The sequence below is a fragment of the Diadema setosum genome, chromosome 4 (assembly GCF_964275005.1).
Source record: "Diadema setosum chromosome 4, eeDiaSeto1, whole genome shotgun sequence".
In the NCBI taxonomy this organism is placed as follows: Eukaryota; Metazoa; Echinodermata; class Echinoidea; order Diadematoida; family Diadematidae; genus Diadema; species Diadema setosum.
Window position 1 is genome coordinate 26,237,626 of NC_092688.1, and position 26,086 is coordinate 26,263,711.

The following is a 26,086-nucleotide window of genomic DNA, read 5'->3' on the forward strand; positions in this document are numbered from 1 at the left end:
TGCTGCTCATTCACCAGAGAATGAGTTGTATGTACAGTGTTTGTATAGCGGAGGATGTACGTAGGAAGTGCTTTTGAAGTACTGAACCTTGTCCTAGTTTGCCATGAGCGTAAAATACTTGATTTGCAGAAGAACTGAGTGACATTGCAAGCAGAGTAAATAGGACACACTGCACTCAACTTACATGCGCCCTCACCGATACACAAGGTAATTCACAAACAAACACACACACACATACATTGTATGCACAATGACCATCATGAATATGCAGTGAGTGAAATTTATGACCAAACTTTGGATACCACGAGAGAGACACAAGCGTGCATCATTACAAAAGAAAAAAAAAAAGAAAAACACACATGGTTTTCTTGAAAGTGTAGCAATACTCTGAAAATCAACTTTGCGACAGGGAAGAACACCTATGAGGAACCCCAAATGTGCTCCTCATTGTTTGCCAATATCCTCCAGGATTTACAGAAATTAGATCTATACCTAACACTCAGGGCCTACAAAGTTCAGAGAGAGCGAAATTATCAAAGCTGTGAAATTGTGAAACTTTCGAAGTTGTGTACCAAATGCGTAAGAGGATGCTATGCAACTTATAATGCATCGCACTCCGGAACCCACCCTCAGCCAATCAAGCGAGTACGTATATGATACATAGCTACATGTACAGCTGGCCAAGCTGAAGCATACATACATATGTATTACTCTATGTAAAGATGAATACGAAAAAATCCAATCTCTGCAATCGGCACTTGCATACTGTAAAACACAATATTTTCGCGGCATGAAATTTTCACGAGTTGCCTCTAACATTCAATGCATATAGTGTAGACGAAAACTTTCGCGTACATTTTAATTTCGCGAATCTTGGCTCTCGTGAAATTCACTCAATCAAAATGCACGCAAACATTCCTCGTTTTACAGTATACAATAGTGCTTGCCGACTAGTCTTAAAGGGGATGGCTAGTAACTAATCAGTGGGAATTAGTGGGAATGCTGGGGGATGATTGTTCCAATTCTTGTGGGATTCATTTAAGAGTACATTATATATCTATTGTTGTGTGAAAATTATTTGCTTCAGAACGGTTTCATATTCAAGTAATGTGCAGTTTAATGCCCCGTAACTGTACAGGCATGCTAACCTGGAAACATTAAACTGCACATTACTTGAATATGAGACCATTCTGAAGCAAATAATTTTCACACAACAATAGATATATAATGTACTCTTACATGAATCCCACAAGGATTGGAACAATCATCCCCCAGCATTCCCACTAATTCCCACTGATCAGGTACTAGCCATTCCCTTCAATTTAAGACTGCTTTTGACCGTGATTTGGAATATTCTTATTACACTGTATTTGTACTCAGAAAGGTCTTCACACTCTGATTTTTTTCAGAAACCCTAATCAAAACAAAGCATGTACGAGTCACAAATTTAATTTTCAGAGTATTGATACACTTCAAAAAAAAAAAGGCAGAGGAAATTGTAATGGGCTACCATGTTGTGTTCATGACATCACAGACTCTAGTTTCATTCGAGCTACATGGTAGGATTCACGTTTGAATATGATGTGCACACTGCATTCAGAGCACTGATATCTGACATACACACAGCAGTGATGATACGACAGAGAGCTCAATTCATTCCATTTCATGGACAGAATCGCCTCCATGTGGAATTAAGTAATCACTCAAAATAATTCTTTGCAGGAATAAAGAACAAAAATTGCAAAGAGAATGAGAAAGAGAGAGAGAAAAAAAGTGTTCTCAGATAATAATAAGTTTTCCTGCCCAGGCAGAAGGTGTGTATAAAAAGTGACTTTGAAAATGATAGAAGTTCTATGCTGTCATGTGCAAATTATGCATGAAAGTAGCATTGCACGATATAGTTTTCTTTTTGGGTAAAGAAAGAGAAATTCTTGCTGAATTCATTCAGAGTCAGTATGTCATGAACACAAATTGACTGATGCCAATATCTTTTTCCCATTGGTGTGATATACATTTGGTACAGTACCTGGGCTACACACCCACGTACCTTCACATACAATATGTGCATGCATTCTCAAAACAAAACACAACACAACGCAACACAACACAACAAAACAAAACAAAACAAAAACAGCAGAACTGATACAAACCAATGAACGGTACCGATAAAACTATGCACGAATCATGACGCACTGGTTTGGGGTTCATCACGAGCATTCATTTCTGAGGGAAGCGCGAGAAGGGAGGCAAAAGTTTTCACATGCAATGTCATTAACATAATACAAAGATGCTGGATACACAAAAACAATGTACATGTAAATGGTACATAACATAGATGCTTGACAGCATTATACAGACGACTCCCGTTACAACGAAGTCTCCAAGACCAGCAGGTTTTTGTTTTTTTTTTCACTTTATCAATATTTCAATATAGTCGAAAAAGTAAAATATGTACAGGTGTAAAGATTGGACCTGAATTCTGACTTTGTAGTAACGAAATTTTGTCATAGCCATTGTTGTAATGGGAGTGGACTGTTCAGGGTACATTTACAAAGTACATGACAATGTGCACACACAAACTCTTTGAGTGATGGCTCTACTGAACCTAGTCAGAGATTATCAGTTAGTTCTCCACAAGCTGCCAATTTGATGATGGCAACAGACATGCATAACAGTGCTCATAACACAAGTTCCTGATCAGTTGTTTTTCTTCTTGGTGTTGTTATGGACTGAAACACTTTTTTTTCTCGCATTTGGTCACCTGCAACCCAAACTGTATTTTAGCTCTAACACCCCCCCCCCCAGAAAAAAAGAAAGAAACCAAAACAAAAGAAAAAACATCAACGTGCTTTCATATGACAAGGTACATTAGTAACACCTGTAAGCAAAAGCTTTCTGCTCTGCAACAGAACACTACAGAGAATGTTCAGGACATTCAAGTTTTGCAAAATCATTTAGAAACATGAGTCAAGTTACAACTGCATATACCTGACATTTGACAGGTTTTTCTCTCAAAAAGGCAACTAAAAATAAAAACATCATTGAAGGATCTGTCAACAGGTACTGTATCATGTTCAAATTCATGAAATTCTTCCGTCAAATGTGTTCATTGCAACTGATTGACAAATTGCACTACATTGACTCAAACACTGATCAATACGGTGCTTATTTATGTCGATGTAGGGTAATTTGGCAATCAGATATCATGTTATTTATGAATTTCACATGGTCATCACAGAACATTCAATATTGGGCCCCTAGAACCAAAGGTGTTCCATTTGCCAATCATATGAATTAAGCTGGAATGCCAACTTCTGCAGACCAAAAAATAAATACTGACACACACCAAAATACATGGTATATATTTTGGTTATTAAAAAAAAAAAAAAAAACCTCAAAATCATATCATGTCTAAACATTTTTTTTTCTTTTGAACAATGAGAAAATGGATTAATGCAAAGCATGCCAAAGATAATTTCAAACAAAATATAATCTTCCATTTTTTGTTTAAACATATCTAAAAGCATAATTATTTCTTTTCGTTTTGGTTAACAAGAAATTTATTTATCATGGTAAAAGCATACAAGTTTGGCTGGTCTGAACAAAGGAGACCTGACCTGGAAAACTGGATCACTTTACTTCTCAGACTGGTAAAAAAATCAGTGATATTCACACACAATGTCAGATCAGCTGTATGGGACACATAGGGGAGGGGTCTTCTACAAATTAAGTTTTACACACATTTTCATGGTTTGGTACTCTAACTCTTTATCATCATTCTTACTATTCATTTTTAATTTTTCACAGTTGGTTAATTTAAGCTCTTTATCATTCACATTACAAGAGCGTGTTTGAGGCAGAATTTGCAAAAGCCTCATAATTTTTGGATTTATAACTGATTCTCAATTTTGCACTACATTTTCCATTCCATATTTCTCTAAATTAAGACATTGTAACATAGTTTAATTCAGAAGTGCTAATTTACTGACAAGATTTCCCCTGGGGACCTGATAGGTTCACATCTACTACAACACAAATATTTCACTGATAATTCATAAGGGAGAGATGACAAAAAAGTCTTCTATTTTTCCTACTTGGAGCCACCATACATTTTTACAAGGTTTACTAAATCTATAAATGACAGCCTACTGCTTAATCTATGAAGGTCATGCAGGTTAGGGGGTCAAACTCCACAAGTCTGTTATTCGCTTGCATCAAATAAAAGATTATGTAATCTCTTTCATGCCTCTGACAAGAAAACATTAATGTGCTAGTAAAGTTGACATGCTTGTATTAACCAGCCAGTTTGCACAGCAACTTTTGCAGATAAAACTTAAAAGTTTAACCTGCCAATAGAGTACAGATGTTACACAAACAATATTCTGGCAAAGGTGATTTTGAAGAGGTACAGCACTGTGCAAACTAAATAATAAAAGCATCCCATGAACAAAAACAAAAGAAGATCTTCCAGCAAATGAATGTAAACTGAACACAAAATAAATACTACAGAAAAGTGTGATAAGATTCTTCTACTGCTGGTTATAAAGCCTGACCAACCACAGAATATTGCTAAATGCCACTTCAAAAATAATATAAGGACTTCTATGGGAAAAAAAAAAGTGCTCTAAAACATGACTTTCTCCAGTATTCTTCAGGTAAATTCTAAAGCTACAAAATGATGGTCAAACTTCTTATAAATCCTGACAAATTTGCACGAAAATACAAATAGATAATAGGTTTCTCCACAAAATACCAACTAAAAAGATATTTTTAGGGCACTACTTTGATATAAAGGAAAAATGCTGAGATTTCACTGACAAAGTGTATTGTTTGTTTCTCTTCTTTTTGCCATTTTTCTGAAGAAAATCAAAGGCACTTCATGAGCTGGCTAAAGCACAACTGTAGATTTGGCAAGAGTTATCTGTGGTGCCTTTTATGGACCTAGATTTTCAAGTAAAATGGCTACTGCTTTGATTCTACTGCCCAAAATCTTTTTTGGCAAATTATAGAGCATGTAAGTACAAGAACTCTTGGTGCTGTAAGTATAATGTGTAGGTATCAAAGTTGTTCTCTTCATAAGATTGTGTATTTGTAATAGGCCACTATACTACACTACACTACAACATTTGTGAACATATGGAGCTACACAAATTTAAAGTTACATTGTTTGTTGAAGTCTTCATCCATTGTATACAAGAAAATGCTAACATGTTGCCAATCATTAAATCAAAGATATCCTTTTAAAATTGGATGTATCATGGAAATGAGAAGTGTACTGAATACACAAAACATATTTTTCAGTGTATATACAGAAAAAGTTGAACCCGATGGACCAATTCTGACAAATGAAACACAAATGAATACAGAGCAATTTTGCCATTTTCTATACAACCCTTCAGTCTTAACCTGATACCATTATGCTGATGTGTGAAAAAAAAATGGGGAACCCTGTATCAGCATGACTCTGGAAATGTGTTTATGTACAATGTATCTGGGTTGTTGGGATAGTTGATTATCTGATATTTTCATAGAGTGATGGTGCGGGTACAACACGGAAGGAAAACAGCAAAAGCCAAGACTTTGCTTTTATAGAAGATAAAACAAAAAAACATAAAATAAAAGGAATGATAGATATTTGGCGTGGTATTTCACCACCACCTAGACTGACAACAGGACACCAAGCGGCAGATCCAAAAATACATTCTCGGCACAAATGCTATTAATGTGAGGTGAACTAGTGTACTGACCTCCGTGGTCCATAACCGCCAATTGCAAGTCTAGCTGTGCGTTTCCTGCAGAGTCGTTTGCACACATACACACACACATGTGGTCACATGATTAAAATGGTTTTAAAAGTTTTTTCCCCCGTCTTCTAACCATTCACGCCAGAATCATGGCGCCTCCCAAAAACATCTGTAGAGCTGTTGCCTTGTCTGTTTGTTTGTTTGTTTGTGACTTTGGAATTTGTATCAATTCAGTGCGATGTTTCATTCACGGCCAGCTGGGCCTCGAATTTTGGCTTTGGTAGAATGTGTCGGGCAGATACCCAAGGAAGGCCTATTCAGAGTTGGCCAGGATGAACAAGACAACGCTTTTTTCTCAAAGCAACCAATTCTTACAGGGTTCCTGCTTCTTCTACAGAAGGGTCCATGACTTCTCTCTGACTTGTAAACAGTGATATTTTACAAATTTCTGACTCTTGTTTACAGCAATGTCACATATAAATTCTGGAGTACAGCATCGAAAATTAACACTTTATTATCACAATGCAAACTAGTCAAAGACTAATTTGCAAAATTTAATGTGAGAGAAGTTTTTCATGACTTGTTCCATGATGGTCTTGGTGATTTCAGATTTTTTCCACGACTTCTCCACGCCTGGGGGAAGCTTTCAAATTTTTCAGACTTTTCCAGGTCTTCCACGCCTATGCAAACCATATTTCGAGAATACGCATGTTCTGTTTTCCATTCTGGTAATTTTTCCAACAGCTTTCTGTGAAAGGTACTTAAGAACTCAAGCCTCCTTGTTGAATTTGAACCATTCCATTAACAACACAAGGTTTCCCTTTCTAGTACTCCTGACCACTCTCAAACTAGACACCACGTAACCCATGCATGATGGTGAAGTGTGATAAACTTCACTTTCATCTCCTGATACTGGTAAATTAACTAAATGACATGTTAATTGCCATTGTCACAAAATTGATAACAATTTCATTCGCAGTGCATTTATAAACCATCCAAGCCTTGGAGAAGTTTAATAGACAGACTGCGTGCCTTTCAGAAGATTAATGAATGTTCTTTTCTTTTTCCTCCGGGGGGGGGGGGGGGGGGGGGGGGGGGGAAGGGATATTGCTGGCACACCACACTCCAAACTATCTTACGACAGCAGGCCAATCAATTATTCAAGAGAATGAAAGACATCTGAGTAGCTTTATACATATTTTGGTTACCAAGAGCTACAGTGCTGGGTCTCCAATGTATGAGCCTAGGGCTAGTCACAAAACAGTCCTTTACAACTTAAAGAAATATATGGTCAAAAGTGTAATTTGCAGTAAAACAGGCCCAACCCTACATGGCAGACTAGGGGAAAAAAAGTGTTCGCATTTTCACTTTTGCATTTTAATCAAACAAGAACTTGATCTATACTAAACTTGGTACAGTGTGTGTCATTGGGCCTCGTGTGAATCTACAGTATACCTTCATTTTATGATACAAAACATAGACATTTTTTTTTCTTATATCTGGGATGGTGGGGGTCATGGTATGAATGTGAACCCTCCCCAATATTTCAGCTACTAGATGACAAATGACAGCTGAAATTGGTACACTGTTATGATAAATACATTCAAGTGATGTCTACTCGAGACATTACAATTTACTAGGATACATGCAGAAAGGAATATGGAAATTTATGCTTAATTTGACTGTGAATGCATCTGTACACCTAACCTCTAACTTGCCTCTGCTGTAATAAGGAAATACAGTCATAAAAAGAGAAGTTCACTGATTGCAAATAAAGAAAAAAAAAAACTATTTCTCAATGCAAATTTCATTTCTTTTAATTAGATTATCTTGTCTTTTGATTTTGTTTGTGTATATCTTTGCATCCATGTCATAATTCTGTACTATTTTTGCACCACAAACCCAGCCATGAAAACTTATTAGATAGAGAGAATCATTATTACTCTAGAAAGTCCTAATAGCTTATTGAAAACTCATCATACTTCTCAGCCACAGATAAATGTAGCTCACACTATAAAGTAGCCATCATTCTGGTCACACTTTCAATCATTTATAATCTGTACTGTCAAACAGTTGGGTCTGTCTAGGTGGGGAAAAAATAGTTTCGACACTCAATTCAACAGGAGATAAAAGCATGGGAAACTGTTGTAGTCTCCATCAGACTGTGGTTAAGCTTCATTTCACAAGCAAACCTAGCAACTTCTCTCTCTCCCCCCCCCCCCCCCCCAACCTCATTCAAGGCAGTTAGCACAGGGCTGGCTTGGTTAGGACTATTCATATCATGATAATAACCACAACAACAAAAAAAGGAAAAGAATTCAACTCAATCCATGAAATCTAGCCAATGCAAAATACATAAATGTCCACTGAACTACTAACAGAAGAAAAGGAAGAATAGAATACTATAGGTCAAAAGAAGTGTGTGGAAAAAAGCAGCCTCAGTGTCACAATCTCAAAGAGAGCGACTGTCTTCCGCAATCATCTCGCAGCACTCAATGTGGTAATAAAAAGCTTACATTGGGTCAAAATAGCTTGCCTGATAATTCAAAGAATTTTACAACCAGATGACACCATTATCATTCATCCTCCCACCCCCCCCCCCCCCAAAAAAAAAATGATATAAAAAAATCTGAGGGGTTTTTATTTTGCTTTGTTTTGTTTTTCCTATTCTGTGATTTTGATTTCAGCTCAGAGTTGGACGCTATCTCCAGTACCATGCCACCTTCAGATAAAATTTGGTGGTAAATTTGGAAAGTTTGGCACCATATGGCACTGATTATCATTTAATAGTTCTCCTTCCTTTTTTATGCATAAATCACAAAATAATTAGACACAGACTGTATGATACAGTGTAAAAGTAATGATTGGTGGAGAAGGGAAAACTTAACATAAATCCTGCAACACTCAGTGGCTATTCTTTGGCTGCACTCACTTGCTACAATGTCCTCAACTCGTTTCTTATCCTGCTCGTAGTAGAGTGCGTTGAAAAGGAAGAACCCGCCCCCTAGCACCATCACGAAGCACGTAGAGAACAGGGCGTAGATGAGGCTGGTGTACTTCGCCTCGTAGCTGGAGTGGTCTTCAAAACCATCCCTGATTCGATCGGAAATCTGGAAAGTGGGGAAGGGAGGAGGGGAAAGGGGGAGGGGTGGGAGAAGGGAGAAGGGGAGGGGGGAAGGGGGAAGGGGGAGGAGAGTGGAAAGGGGCAGAAGAGGGGAAGACAGGGGGAGGAGAGGGGGAAGGGAAGGAGAGGGGGAGGAGAGGGGAAGGGGAAGGGAGAGGAGGGGAGGGCGAGGAGAGGGAGGGGAAGGGGAGGAGGGGAAGGAAAGGGGAGGGGAGGGGGAGGAGAGGGGGAGGGGAGGAGAGGAGGAGGGGATGGGAGGGGGAGGAGAGGGGTAAGGGGGAGGGGAGGGGTAGAAAGGGAGGGATAGAGGAAGAGGAAAATCAAATCTTTATCAAACTCTTCAATGACTTGGGTACCATGTGATCGGCTTTAAATGGGTTACTGTTGTTTGACAGACGGAGCATCTTCTCAGACATTTCTCCCTCGCAATATCTTGTTTGCCAGTCCATTGCATAGAAACTGAAACAAAGTGATAGAAGATCTGCCATGGTATACTGACATTTTGACTGACAATACAGCTACATCACTCTGATTAAGTATGTAGCCAAGCATTGCCAAGCACAAGGCAAGACATAAGGATGGTCCATCAGGGCTGAAATAAAATCTGCCATTTAGTTCACATTCTGTGTCTCTGAACCAGCTTGTTGGCTTTACAATGGAGAGACTGCACAAAAGTAAACTACATGTACCTCCATGACTTCAATTATTACTTCTATTTTTGAACAATATACATACATACATACATACATACATACTAGTATATAATATCATTTAGGAAGATAAGATCCACTCTCTGACATGCTCTTTGCTCAAATAGATATGGCGATACACAAAGATTTTTTTGGCAAACTTCAAGGATATGTGCACAATTGTCCAAAGAAGAAAACCATGAAAACTGTGACTGTAGAATAATGTAACATGAGAAATCATTAGGATTGCATTAATATGTCTAGGAGGAAGGTCAAATTGATATTTCCACTCTTCATTTGTCACCGTGCATCACAAAACAAACAAAAAGTTGCACTCCTTGATTTTATGTAAGGACTCAAAAAGGGTGAAATGGGTCAATCAAGTCAATATTTAGTTTTCCATATTTTCTGAAAGAGCTACTTTTCTCCTACATTATAGTGAAGTTTGGGGTCATAACATGAATGGGAAAGTGTGTTTTCAGCACTTTTTCTACAACCCTTTTTTGGGGGAGAGTAGAATAATCAGTTATGTGAATAGAAGCCCCTTGTCAGTCCTTGAAATCCTTTGCACACTCTTCACTTTCACGTCTAATAACTTTTGAAAGGATAATGCTACTGCTTTGAAAGTTGGCATTAATCATGAGTAGAATGTGTTCATAGTACGTGCTCAATTTCAGCTAAATCTGATAATCTCTTCAAAGTCGTTGCTCCACTGGTTTACATCCTGTGTTTTGTCCCTTTCATCGCACAGCTAGCACAGCTTATACAAGATGAAGTGCTTGCATAGACCTTGTACATCAGATCCTCTTTTCTCAGTTCACACTTTTCCAGAGTATGTGCTTTCTTTCCAATATTTGGATAAGTTAGGGGAGTCCATTTGAATTGAGTAATACATCATTTTAAAGCTGAGAGTCTGCCCTTTCAGAACCTGCACTTAACTAAAAATCCATGTCTGGCAACTTTTTGTTGGTTTTGTGATGCATGGTCACATTTGTTCTCATTACTTCCAATCAAAAAATGCTGCCCCAGTGACCTGCAAATTCATTCAGAAATATTTTGCTACTTTTAATGCCTCAGCCACATTTCAAATGTCTTTATCATTTTTAATTACACTTGGTCACTTTGGCAGTTTCTAACTTCTGTCCTTCATAATCATTCTAACTGTTATCATTCTTAAGTCTTATAAGTCACTTTGGCATTTTTTTTTCTTGTCCCAAAACCACCTTTAAATTCTTCTTGCTCTTGTAATTTTTTTTTTTTTGCTACGGAACTTCTGACTTTCCTCCAACTACAACTGATATTGATATGAAATTGTTTGTTTATTTTCTTACTTACAAATTATTAAGATTAAGATTAAGAGTATTAAGATTAAGAGTTTTATGAGTACATATATAATTGGTGTTGTATTATATTCATTTGGTATCACATATTCAGATAGGGCCTCATCCACGTCAAGCTCTGCTTATGATGACGGTCCCCTGTATTGATTTCTCCTTTGTCAATAGATACAGTATGCCTTAATATCGTCTGTTGAGAATGAGAAGGGCGTTAAGTGGTCTTGAACACTATGGGTTTAGCGGCAACTTAACGCCCTTCTCATTCTCAACCGATGATATGTTATTTTGATTCATATGTCACTTCAGACTAATGTTGTTACGCAAATGATATTTTTTTTTGTATTGATTTGTATGTTATCTGTATCATTCTGTTTTCATTTGCAATTGTATTTGGAGAAAGAAAATGCAAAAATAAACCAAACAAACAAATGATATATACTTCAGAAAATTAAATCATTTCTTTAAAATTTAATCTTATGCACTGTTTCCATAAAGGTATCAAGTTAAAAAGAGATAGACAGAGACAGAGAGAGAGAGAAAGAGAGAGAGAGTCAACTATCCCCCCTCAATACAAGATATCCAATATATTGCAAACACTGTAACTTGACTCACTGCTCCCACAAGCCACGGACTGAGAGCGTCTCCACAGAGATGAGAAATTAACATCTGGATGGCATTGCCTGTGGAGCGTCTCGTAGGTATCAGCACCGCCTTTGGGAAGAAAGGAAAAATAGTAAGAATTGAATCTTTTTAAAGTCTTTAAAAAAAATTACCACCACTCTACCTTAATTTTTCCCATTGTGTATTCTCTTGTATTGTGTAGGTCTCTTGTTACTCAAATTGGCAATGGCACAATGATTGTACAACTCCATTATCATTAACATGAAAATAATCCTTGCACTAATTCATCAGTTCTGCTGTGGCAAACACTCGTAACATTGCACCATTTTAAGAGTGCCTTTAATTTCACTTCCTGTGCATGACAAGATATATGAACGTCTTTTTCATCACAAGCTGACATCAACAACAGCCACTACTCATGCTGGTATAATAGATTTTAAAAAAAAAACACCCTCTGACATCATGTATTTCAACAAAAAAGAGAATCCATGAAACAAGACATCAAAATCCAGAAAAATCTAGAAGTTCCTTTAAGCATGCTGTTTGAAACACGTCTCATGTTGAGTAAAGCACAGAGAAACTAGTCATATCATGTCAGATGTATCACACTTCACACATCAAGAGTGAAATATCGCACCGTGACCTCTTCAAAGCATCACGAACTGACTCACACATCAAAAGGTAATAGACAGACTTTGGACGGGGTGGTTTCTAAAACTTTCATGCCACAGTACATTTGGTGTCCATGTCTCTGTTTACAATGTAATAAAACCCTTTTGCCATGCATTTTACAACTATCAAAAGGTCACGCCTATATCACCAATTAGTTTTTTACTTCTCTGTGATTTTTGTCTCTTTTTTTTTTTTTTTTTTTTGAAGGGGGGACAGCTACAAATGTGTATATGTCTTCTTCCCATTCCCTTTCCCTATTTTCCTTTTACACTCTTCATCTCCTTCTTTTCCAACATATTTTTCTTCTTCTTCTCCTCCTTCTTCTCCAGTGATTAGCATCACAACCAATATCAATTCATCACTTTATCAAAGATTGATTACTACGAGGTAAAACTGACACAGACCTAGAGACACACTGATAATTGCAGGGGATTACTCACCAGAAGAATATCTGGAACCAGCGCCCAGTTTAGGCAAATTAAGGTCTCTGCAATAAATACAAAGGTCTGGAAAGGAAATACAAATAGAAACAAAGAAAACAAAAATGTGTCAAACAAAATAACAAAAGATACAAATCAAAACAAAATGTCCAAAGGATCTTCTCACACTGCACAGAAATGTAGTTCACTGCCACCAGTAAAAACAGCCCTCAAAGTTTCCTTGAAAAGCTCTTCTTCAAGAGACAAAATGGAATCCCTAACACATTTCAAACACAACATGTTAATGGAATCAACGAAAATTAACAAAATTTCAAACACACACATACACACACACATACACAAAAAATAAAAGTATCACTATATGCTCTTCTGTACAATGTTCAAACAATGTAAGGGTGCTGATAGACACTTAACTCATAGTACCAATATGAGCACAGTAAATTCAAACAATGGTAAACATATTATGAAATGTAACTATCGGCCACTTTGTATCCAGTGGAAAAGGTGCTATAAAAATATTGACTATTATCATAAATATCGTTAAAGCGAATGAGGTGGTCACGGACAGTTTTCAAGATTCTATTTTTGAGAAATTTACCACTGAGCCTATCGTAAGTGCACTCAATGCCTGTTCATTCACTCTGTCACTTTACTGTACATGTACACTATGTACTTTAATTGTATATGACTAAGTGCGCAGAGATTGTTAAATTGTTGTTCAATTCATGGCCCTACAGTGATTTCCAAAATTCTCAAAAAATTTACCCCATCATGAAAATAAAAACTTTTACAGTATGTTTACCTGTTTTCCCCAACATCATTGTGCTCAACACAATTTTCAACATATCAATTCCAAGATTACAAGGGAATCAAACTTGTGCATACAATGCACAGACACTGAACAACGTTGCTCCCCAGCCTTACCCACGTAATACCGACGGATATATCGGACAACTCTAGAGCGATGAAGAGGAATGGAGCACCAACAAACATTCCTACTGCACAGACCAGGGGGTCGGCCTGACGGGTCCTCCGGCGCAGCAACTGAGCCAGCGTCGTTCCCGAGGCAACACCGATGAAGCCCGCCGCCACGGTGATGACCCCAAAGATAATGCTAACACTGTAGAAGTAAGAGATACATGCAAACACAAACAAAAAGAGACACACATAGACACACAGACAGACAGAGACAAACAGACACATGACAAGAAAGATGAATATGTTATTGTCGCTGGGGTCACAAGACCTTGTATCTCAAATTTTGGTGAAAATGACTTTTTTGCATTAATGGTCAAATAATCGGTTAAGTGATGTCCTGTCCAAATCCCAGCTGTCTTACCCCAAAAATGAAGCCACCACGGCATGTCAAAGGAACGGCTATCCCATTCAGTATAGTGCTTTGGCCGCCATGTTTTTTGGCTCTCCTGAACATTTGACATTTTTGAGATACGAGGTCTTGTCGCCCCAGCGACGTTATGCTTTATGCTTTTCATTGTATAAGATACACTGATACATGTACTTCCAACTGAATATATCGTCGGTTGAGAATGATAAGGGCGTTAAGTGACCACAAAACCCATAGTGTTCGAGAACACTTAAAGCCCTTCTCATTCTCAACAGACGATATGTAAAGCTGCTCTACTTAGCTGTGTGTTCACTGCACATTCAATATTGTACTTTTACTCTACTGTCATATCATTGAAAAGGAATTCTTCTCTCCCTCCGTTTTTTTTTTTTCTTCCCTACTTCTCCTCTAGTCTTTTTTCCCCCTCTTCATTCTAAACCCGTTCTTTCTCCCCTCTTAGACATCTGTTGATTCTTTTTCCTGTGGACAGTACAGAAATATCTTGTTTTTGTTGAGATAGTGTAATTAGAGGTCCTAAATTTTAAGCTTGTCCTCAATAATGAATACCAATATTGAGATTGCCATCAACCATGGTGTCCTTTTGAAAAAAATAATAAAAAACATTAAAAAATGTCTCAGTCCCTCAACTCCAGCATGCAACACAGTGTAATCTTTGTCAATGGAATGTAAATAGATTTACTTAATAAATAACAATCAATTCCTCTGTCTGACAGTCTAAGTAAACTGAATAGCAGAGATATCATGTTCTTGTAAACCCTGCAGACAAAGGAAGGTCATGCCTTTAAACTTAATCACTAAAATTATTTTTTCCTTTCTTGAACAAAATAAATTTGGAGTATTGCCAAATGACATCACATCACTTGAAGAAATTGGCTACAAGAAAGTTCCAACATGCTTTTCTTGATCACTAACTGTCATTCTGAATGATATATCTGCTTCCTTGTTGGCTCAATTTCAAAATTTCAAAATTTAGAAATCAATCCACTGAATTATTCACAATACTTCACGTTATAGCAGATCTCCTCTAAATCATTGTCATCGCCATGGGAATAAACAAAAACAGCTGGCAGTCTTGTAGTCAGACTACAACTTGCCTATTTGGATTTTCTCCTTGCAGCCTGTAGGCATCTTCCACTGCTTCCACTGCCCACAGGGCAAGGGCGCCTGTCACCCAACACACTGTCGTCAGTCCAAAGGTGGAGGTAATGTAACTCTTGCTGCAGAACACGAGAGACACACAGAATTCAGAATGATGGATAATTTTAATACCAATTAATAGTATCTGTACTTTGTACACAGCTGAGATATATTTCTCCTGTATGTGCAGCATCCGTGAACAAAAAACCACAGCTGTGATGATAATGATAATTCTACTACCAGTACAACTACTCTACTTGCCATTCTTAATAAAAAAATTTAAAAAAAATAGTTGCAATTACAACGATAATGAAAATGACAATATATGATGGTAATAATGATGAAAATAATTAAAATAGCAACAGTGACTAAACAAATTTTCATACTAATTGGTCATCAGCATTATTCACTGAAAATTTTGAGCTGTGCTATGCTGACTTTCCTAATACCAACCAAATACAGCCACACCTGTCTTAAGCGGCCACTCCAAGGGAGACGGAAAAAATTTGGCCATTGTAGACAGGTGGCCACTATAGACAGGATCGTTAACATGGCTCTTCACTTGGGGGGAATTGAGTTTAGTGGTTGCATATGGCAGGTGGCCGCTATAGACAGTAAGCAAATAATCAACGTTGGTGAAGGTGATGGGACAAACTATCACTTCCCAGGCAGTTTGGATGTAGCTATCTTTCCGAAGCGCAGCTGAGGAAAGATAGCGTACACATTCAGATCGCCGAGGAAGTGATAGTTTGTCTCATTGCCTGAAACTAAAAGTTGATTATTTGCTTTATATTCCAAATCTAGGGTCCTAGAAATTCCCATTTTATTCCACATCTGAAACCGTTTCAGCTGTCTTTAGGTATACTTAAGGCTTTGGCTACGTAGCTTACTTTAGATGTGTGCGCGTACTTATGACAAAACAATGAATTTGCTGTGCGCACTGCGCGGCACCGAAGTGAAAGTGCGTTGCACTGTGGACTATCAAGTGACCTAGTTAAATGATAGTCCACAGTGCAACGCACTTTTATTTCGCGTGTACTCATCTCTCGTTAGGACTGTATGGACTGAAGAGATCAGCGAAACAAAAGGGACTATCAACATAGAGTGTAACAAACTTTTCTTCTCAGGTGATGTGATTGACCAATCCTACAGTATAGCAAGATTCTTGGTATGTGGAATATAATTATGGCAGCTATAGACGGTGAAATGGATGTTTATTTATCGATCTCAATGAAAATGGACTCAAATCATGGTTGCACAAATCAACCATGAAGTGAACTTAAATGGAAAAGAAAGTACACAGACTAATTACGTACTTTGCCCTATGAGGCGACGAACATAAACATTTGCTCAACCTGCTTCACAATCACACTTGATGATAGCTCACAGTACTTAAATGCATTTATATGTAGATCTACTCATCATACCATAAGACACATGTAGACAGTAAATAAACAAAAAATGATTAAGATTCAAAGTCTGGCAAACATAAAGAAAGATACAACTGTAGCTGTGAGATGATGCATCAAACGAACAAGAGAACATTCACTTCAACTATTCCCCCCCCCCCCCCACCAATCCACAAAACATCAATAAAAAAGATTTGATTGACAAACAATAGCGTCCTCTTGACATAATTAAATACTGACCTAGCTTTGTACCCAAATGAGGTCATGGCAAAATAGGGCCATACAATGATGGTATTTGCATAGGGTAGCAGACAAGGTTGTAAACGTACTGTAGCATCATCGACAAACAGTGATTTCTACAGTACGACATGCACACATGGTTCATCAGAATGCTTTGGATTTCATGCCACTTTGCCCTGGGCATGTGCCAGGTATGACCAAGTTCACAGAGAAAGTTTGAGAGCCTAGTTGTATGTGCTTTGATCCACTGATGGTACATCTGTATATTGCCCGCTGAGGCAGCAGAGATCAGCTACTCATTTGCATAAAACAAAATGTCATAATGATGAGCCCCGTTGGGATGGTGATATGCCAGAAGATATTTCCTGTTGTAGTGCTTTGAACACTAGCCAGGCAGAGAGAAAGAAACACAATTTGCATAGCGCCGACTTTACATGCGTGTGCATTGATTGGCTGAAAGTTAGGTCCTCTTGTTATTCTTTGCTTTGACTTCATAATATAATGAGTAAAAGTTGTGTAATCTAGAAAAGTAGAGAAGAGAAGAGTAGTAGTAGTAGAGAAGAGGCTGACTTGCTGAGCCAAAAGATTTCTTCTAACCCTTTTCATCTTGAAATCCACTGTAGCTTGCATGTTGATGACAAATCAGGGGGGCATTTAATGAAGCAGTTTGGTCGGATATTTTTCTGACAAACTGTTACAAGCTACTGAGATCCTTGCATCAGGGGGGCATTTCATGAAGGAACTTGTCGGATAAAATATCTGACAAGTCAATTATATCCGACAAGTTTTGAGAAATTCTTTAGTCTGATTGGCTGATTTCTCTGAACTTGTCGGATATAATTGACTTGTCGGACATTTTATCCGGCAAGTTCCTTCATGAAACGCCCCCCTGGTCAGGACATTTTATCATAATTTAGATTTTACTATATTTCCTTTGATGGACATTTGGGAAATGTCGCATATTGTATTTTTAGAATAGAGAACCATGTGATTTCTATGTGAAGATTCTCACTCTGTGATGTGGCTGTGAACTTTTCTATGCAGCTCTAAGGTGAACACACTTGAAATGAACCTAGCAAAAAGTTGACTGCAATCGCAAACATGATCTGTGCGCATTGTTATCTATTTCTGTGCCGAAAGACGCTGATTGGTGGCAAAAAAAAAAATCCAGTTGTTTCCAGAGACAGAGCCAGTGTCAGCTTTTTCACAACCTCCCGCTTGTTTGTCTTGTAAGATGGTGGGTGCATCATCCCAATCTACAAGAAAAGTTTGAATTCCTCTGCGACCCTCAGCTTGTTATCGTACGTCCTTGCCCTAATCTAAATTAAAGGGACTACATGATTGTATGCAATGATGAGTTCGTCACAATACCCGCAAACTGTTCTTTACAAATTCCCACTTCCTGGTACAGATGTCTGGTTCTATTTTAGTTGCTAACATGAGCTGCAATGAGCACTGCTGCAAATCGGCTTGCACTTCGACCCCTCTGTCGACAATTACAGATGGTGTTTAATAATGCATCTCATATAGTATAAACCCTCCTTCTACTTAATACTACATATCGAACAAATCACAATAGCAGATGTTCTACCATTAACCCTAAGAGCACTACAATTGTCCATGGACACTTATACATATGTGTGTGTGTGTATGTGTGTCTGTGTGCAGGTTCATAACAATGTGTAAAAATTATTCTTTGAGTGAGTGTTCCTTTTTTTTTCTTTCCTTTCTGATTTTGCTCAGTGTTTCATGTACATGTAACAGACTTGATCAAATGACATTCTGATATAAATGTAATAATCATTTAAAACTTTTACTTTATTAACTTTTGATCCCTTCTGAGAACTACCACGAATAGATTAGGTTTGGCTTTGATAAATCTCTACTCCTATCCCATACATTGCCTGAGTCAGATGACCCAATTGTATCCTCTCAAATATGAATGTACATTTCATACATACTTTGATTTGAATATGTGAGAGAATATCCCAGCCATTAAATGCTCAATTGATCTGTACTGTAAGGCCAATGCAAACTTGTAATTTACACCTTCCTATGTGGAGGAAACGGGTATTTACATTGCAGGACTCTTGTACATGCTATTGGGGTTGGTCTTCTATCCAATATGCTCTTATCTTCATATTTTGTCACAACATTGTACCGTGAAATACTGAGGAGCACTTCACACCTGGCTAGGAAAGGAAGTTGTTCTCCGTTTTTTTTTTTTGTTTGTTTTTTTTTTTTTTGAGAAGCATCTAGAGCTTCATCACAACATTGCCAACAGCTTGAGTGTTGTGGCTATCGTTTTCCTCTTGGATGAAAGAATTCTTTTACGGAACCTTTGATAGTAAATCATCTCTCAACTCTGCTAAGAAAGCTGTAACAATTGCAATGACTTGCAAAACCTCCATTTTCTATCAACCTCCACTAAAGACAGAAACACAAAAGAAGCAATGAATTCCATTCCGGGTACGCTAAGACGCTATCAACATTATTTTCCTCCGGAGACAATAGACAAATAAATATCAATCTAGAAAATCAGAATTGATGCAATCTAACTTTACGATACTTCAGCACTCCCACAGACTTACACATGATTTCCCTGTACTACGCTGAATATTTCATGATGTTTCCAATATCGCAAATTTAGCGAATCGGGTGCTAACACGTGAAAATATTGGATGAGACGTGCACGCATACGTTCTGTGTTCTGTACACGCTGTACTTCACAATCGCGAATCTAACCACTCACGAAATTGTCGTGTAGGCAGACTCGCTAAATAAACTACGCTACACTTGTGAAGCAGCGATGCACTGGAGAGCTTTATGAAAGTTTTCTCAAGAATTTTCAATATCACCCCCTATTGTATATTTGGTATCTACATAAAGTGAATGCAGCAAACATGTGAAGGTGAAATTTCACCACACGAGGGCAGCATACAGAACTTTTATTCACAATCAAAGACAGTCGTGTATTTCAGCGAGTTAACTCGTTGTTGGGCTGGAACGCGCCACAAAGCCCATTAGTCGTGAAAGGATTAAACTGACATCATTCTGGCTAAAAGTGTATAGTTTGTGTACAGAGAACATACGGTACATGTTTGATAACTTCCATACAAAACAACAAAGAACCGATAAAACAAAACAGCTTCAAAATAAGCCTTGAACTTCCTCCTAAGGTCATTAAAGTTCCTCCTTCAATTTTTTCCCAACTCTATCAAGTTTCGGGTGTCTAAAATCCTCTATCAATAAAACTTCCAGGAAGTACCATCTTCAAGGTGGACAAATAACATGCTACTATACTTAAACACTTAGCTGTGCATCATACTGGCATCCAGCCCAACTTGAGACTACAACTATGTGTATTCCCTTGGACTCATGGTCATAACGTCACAGCCAAGTTAATCATGTGAGTAAACATGTGATGTCCCATACGGCAAACCGAGGCAGCACTATCAACTTGCTCGCACACATTCCAGATGTAGAAACAAAGTGAGGAGTGCAACGTTTCATCTGTTCCATTCATTTCTACTTGTTCACACTGCTTCACCTAAATGTGATTACACCCACAAAGTAATAGGGAGAGTAGAACTATTCATATATTTGAAATCATACTGTACACAAGCAGAGACTCCAACCCAAAGCACCTTCTGATCTGGAGATTCTCCCGCCTGAAACCCCTAGCAAACGGGAGATTCCAAGTTGATGTGTGCGAAGCGTGAAATTCCCAGGTTCTAGATGCTCTCTAGTGTTATCTAAGGCTTATTTTTTTCAACATACGATAGCAATAAGTAAGAAATCCTTTCCAACGGGAGACACAGAGCCAGGGCGGGAGAAATTAAATCATAAGCGGGAGAACGGGAGATTTTGCAAAAATGGGTTTTCGGCGGGAGATCTCCCGTCGAAAACGGGAGAGTTGGAGTCTCTGCACAAGTCTGTCTGCTGACGTAAATATGACTGAATGCAATGCCTCAAGGAACCCTATTGGCCCTGTACAAAGCCTATGGTAATTTGAGAACGTGGTAGGCAAGGGGTTAATATGGACATTGGACTATTCCACAGGGATCACATGATGAGCAGCATGGTGCTACGTGTGTCCCAGTATCTACCACTGATGGCTGTCCCTCTGACCACGTCCAGGCTCTTTTAAGATCACTTTAGATTCCATCAACACAATACAGGGGTTCTTTTTCTTTCAGATGGAGCTGCCCACATGGCCAATGATACAGTAAGTAACCATGGCAACACAGGAGCTGGCTGCCCAAAATGGTAGTACCTGACACCAACATAAAGCTGTGTGGTACCACTTGGCTGTTTCACACAACCTTTAGGAAGCATGCTGCATAAATGTACAGTCAAACCTACTCTAGTGACCAGCTGCGTATAGTGACCACCAGCCTATATAGCAACCAAATGAATATCCCACACAGACAAAGTGTGTAGTTAAGAACCTGTGCAGAGCAACCGCCTACCTGAGGGGCAATTTGATTACTCAACCCAAATGACTTTACATGATGTATACATGTAACATGAGACATTGGAAATATCTATCACAAAAGTCACTGCATATTAAAGCTGTCTACAAAAAAACACATTTTGTGTTTCCCTTGAGCGGTAGTTGTCAAACAGTATGACAGGTACTTAATGGACTACAGTGAGCACGTACATTCCACACTGAAAATTATAAAACATATCGCTGCCACTTCCTGACTATGGTCAACTTTTTCTTTTTTTTGACATCAAAAACAGACTGAAGACTGGACTCACTTTTTACAGAGTGCCTTGATGTCTGCAATATAGCTGGTATTTGTCATGGTGTGGTGTCCAGTCTCTGCTTGGCCTCTCTTGGGTTCCTTGATGAGGACCAAGATCAGGAACACACACACAAAGCCTAGGGGTGGGGTGAACTGTAGGACACATGGAAAAAGAAACACAAAGAATAGAGAAACAATTCAATACTTGTCTTTCATAAGAGGTAGTTAAAGGGATGGTACAGTATTAGTGGAGCTGAGGATTTGGCTTTTAACTTTTTGCGAGATACCAAGAAACCACTTATAAAATGGTACAGAGCATGCCATTCTACGAGGAATTCAAAGTTTATTTGATGAAAATTGGTTTTGGAACGGCTGAGACCTCAGAAAACAAAGTAAAACAAAGCGATCATAATAAAATGTGGGTCCCAAATTTTCTTAGCATTGCTCTGTTTTGGGTATCTCAGCCATTTCATAACCTATTTTCATCAAATAAACGTTGAATTCCTCTTGGAATTACATGCTCTTTCATATTTCATAAGAGGTTTCTCATTATCTCACCCAAAAATGTTAAAAACCTGAAGTTAGGTCTCAACCAAAACTATACATTAAGCTCTTTAAGTGATTTTACACCAACTGTTGCAAAGTATTAAATTACAAGACAAACATACAGATTTGCTTCTTGGAGATGAATACATCGTAGCTGTGGTTTTCTTACAAGTTTCATTTCAGGTTGAAACCAATACTAGCTAATATTGGCATTAAGATATTGCATCTCTTCCAGAACAAGCCTTGATTCATACATTCATCCTTTGAAATTTTTGGTTAACTCAAAGGGAAGAGACTTAAGTCAAGGCGGATGTCTACTCCATATTCCAGTCAACTGGGAAAGAAAAATAATATCACAGATTGCAGAACAGAATGGTCCCAGTTTCACTTGCAGTCGAACATTAGACAATGAAATTACGCTCGTACGGAATTGTGAAGTTTCACATATTCTCATTAACTCGTGATATTGGTCGCAGTCAATCTGAACTATTAAGTTAATAAGATGACAGTGATATTGTACCACGAATCTTCCACTGTTATGCATATTGTACATTGTACAACTCTTTGCTAAACATGTGGGCAATGATAACATATTTTATCAAGGAGGTTTGAGAGCTGCACGGAGTCATAACACGTCTATCAATTATCCCTTTAAAGGACAAGTCCACCGTCATAGAAATGTGGATTGTGTGAATGCAACAATATTAGTAGAACACATTAGTGAAAGTTTGGGGGAAATCGGACAATCCGTTTAAAAGTTATGAATTTTTAAAGAATCTGCGCAGTCACTGCTGGATGATAAGATTACTACAGTGTATGATGTCATATGCATACAACGATATAAAGAAAATAAAAAGAGAATTTCACAAAACTTCTCTTTTTTAATAAAGTGCACATTTCTTTGACTTGTAACTGAGATATGTTATGGGTAATATATTCCCCCTGCCTTCTGAAAGAGAGAGGTCAAGTGTTCTTTTGTTATGCGAGAAAAGTGAAAATATGTTGAATTTTCTTTATTCTTTCTTTGTATCGTTGTACACATGTGACATCACAAGCTATAGTAGTCTTCTCATCCAGCCTTGAGTGAGCAGAAACTTCAAAAATTCATAACTTTTGAACGGATTGTCCGATTTTCCTCAAACTCTCATTGATGTGTTCTACTAATATTGCTCCATCCACTCAACCCACATGTCTGTAAAGGTGAACTTGTCCTTTAAACCCAAGTTTGATGCTGCCACTCAAAAATATTTGAAGCACATTGTATGTGCCAAATGAGATCTGCCTCACAGATACAAAGATAACTGATTCACGTGCCACTTTATATTGACCAGCTACTCTCTAAGGAAGATACATGTACTACATGTCTTTATGATGGCAATTACTTTTCATCATCCCTACTATTGATGAACAATATACATTGTAACAGTTAAGACTCGAAGACATTCGAATATCGACTGCAAATATGATTTTCATAATTCCTTCTTACATAAAATGATAGCTGTGAAAAGATGATTTCATGACCTCGTTTAAGTTTGTAATTGATATGACTGATATTATTTCATCAAACTACAGATATGTACAAAAGTTTGTAAAACAACAGTTACTACAGTTCTAATGAAAGTCCACTTTAAAAGTTCCTCAATTTTACATCTGATTTTGATACATTTTATTTGATTATAATGCTCCACACATATTTTCTAATGTGACTTTAAATCATAATGCTGTGATTTTTCACTTTAATTTCAAGTAGTGGATAAATTAGATTTACACTAGTTAGGCATTTAAGCTAATTTCATGGGAAACAAACAAGTATTTACAGGGTACAAATATACCTGGAACCACTTTGTCTTTCTTTACTATGGATCATGATCACTCTCAAGGTTGGTAAATTTCAGTCAAAAAAAAAAAAAATATGGGAGAAGGGGGCAACTAAGATTCTTCAGTTACAAAGTATATTACAGATTTGATTATCGTCTTACTTATCTTTCTTCTTACAGATATCGTTCCTCTTGCGACATCGTTTTCTTTAATGTTGCTATTATCATAAAACTTTTTTTAAAATCATTAACAGTGATCATTAGTAGTTGTTGTATTGTATATCATTAAACCATTAGCATCATCAGCTTCTTGTGATTTATGGTGTCAACGTTATTATGATCTCTGTCATGACATCAGTACTGCTACTTCATTGTTCTGCTATATTTTCTATGACTTTCAATTTCAGTGTAAGTATCATAAAAAAATATCATTGATAATCATTATCATTACAACCTAGGGCATGATAAGTATTATCAAGACTATGCTATTAATCACTCTCTGACGCTATTTTCAGAGACACAATGCGACAAACAATCGACAAGACACAGAAGCACACCTTTCTTCCCCTCACACTGAGCTCTTAGATTTGACATTGATCACAACCTCAGCCTTTCTCAAGGAGTTTCAAGGTGAGACTATTGCATACATGGAGTGACCTGCTGACTTACAGATACCCCATTGACAGAAAATTACTCTTTTCTCTCGCTCTCACTTTTGCCCTGTGGCCATTGTAAGGACAAGTATACCTTTCTGAAGGTGAAAAGTGAAATGCAATGTGCATTTTAACCTCTACTTTATATCACAGGGGCAGGGTTTCAAGTGCACAAAGTGAAACCTCTCTTCAGTCGTCACTGAAGGGACAGATTAAAGTGTACCTGCACCCTGAAATTTATTTTTGAGAGGAGTGAGAGCATGTCTTAAAGGGAAGGTAAACCCAAAAAGCAATGTGGATTGAGTGAAAGCAGCAACATTAGTAGAACACATCAGTGAAAGTTTGAGGAAAATCGGACAATCGATGCAAAAGTTATGAATTTTTAAAGTTTTGGTGTTGAAACCGCTGGATGAGGAGACTACTAGAGGATATGACGTATGAGTGGGCAACAATACAAAGAAAATATAAAGGAAATTCAACAAAAATTCACTTTTCTAGAATTATGAAAGAGCAATGGACCAACCTCTTTCAGAAAGCAGGGGGAATAATTGCTACCCCTAACATATGTCAATATCAAGTTGATGGAATTTGTAATTTTCGTGAAAAATGGATTTTTGTAGAATTTTCTTTATATTTTCTTGGTATTGTTGTCCACTCATACGTCATAACCTCTAGTAGTCTCCTCGTCCAGCGGTTCCAACACCAAAACTTAGAAAATTCATAACTTTTGCATCGATTGTCCGATTTTCTTCAAACTTTCACTGATGTGTTCCACTAATGTTGCTGCTTTCACTCAATCCACATTGCTCTTGGGGTTTATCTTCCCTTTAAGAACTCTAGAGAAAACTATATCCCATCACAAAAAATGCCCAAAATTGTGAAATATTAATTTTAATAAATCAGCACACACTAGTGCGCGCTGCAATAGTAGCCAAATCTGAAAATATTAGCCGCACGTCGACCATCGGTGTGTGCACATTTCCTTCGTTTGCCTCCGTCTGCACACAGCATTATCAAATACTGTCTATCGGTATCGTGTGCCTTAATGCCTTATAGCGTGACATGTACCGAACTAGACAGCATCGTAGCAGTGCTAGCCCGGACTGGCCAGCCCGCCCACCGGATGATGCGCGCGGTAAAACTAACCAGTTAGCGTTTGGCGATCACGACTCGATCGACTCTTGGTTTAATACGTTTAAGATGCCTCTTATCTGCGTTGCACCGCTTTGCCGGAACACCACCCCGAACTTTTCGACGTTCAAATTTCCGGATCAGAGGAAATGCCCTGAGCTGTTCCAAAAATGGTATGACAAACTTGAAACGGCATATTGTTCTGCTGGTATGACAGTGGACCGGGACCGGCTTGTAAAACAACGCAAGGTTGTGTGAAGACCACTTCAAGCCAGCAGACTTTCGACAGCCATTCCGCCATCACACATCGTCGACATTTATTGGACTGTACAGAACATCATCTTCAGAACACCAGATCCAGGCTGAATTTGTAAGCTATTCCCTCAGTTTTCATTAATCTGTTTGT

General features: G+C 37.9%; 1 protein-coding gene across 1 annotated transcript in view; it reads right to left on the reverse strand.

The window, feature by feature from the left end:
- Positions 1–2,148: 2,148 nt before the first annotated feature.
- The window catches only part of LOC140227052 (protein spinster homolog 1-like), a 38,072-nt gene continuing 14,134 nt past the window's right edge, over positions 2,149–26,086 (reverse strand). Inside the window, exons 5-11 of the mRNA XM_072307485.1 lie at positions 21,547–21,686; positions 15,088–15,210; positions 13,552–13,747; positions 12,628–12,693; positions 11,507–11,605; positions 8,677–8,854; positions 2,149–2,223 (exon numbers count right to left, since the gene is read on the reverse strand). Coding sequence (XP_072163586.1) covers positions 2,183–2,223; positions 8,677–8,854; positions 11,507–11,605; positions 12,628–12,693; positions 13,552–13,747; positions 15,088–15,210; positions 21,547–21,686 — 843 coding nt within the window. The 3' untranslated portion in view covers positions 2,149–2,182. The remainder of the gene's footprint in view (positions 2,224–8,676; positions 8,855–11,506; positions 11,606–12,627; positions 12,694–13,551; positions 13,748–15,087; positions 15,211–21,546; positions 21,687–26,086) is intronic.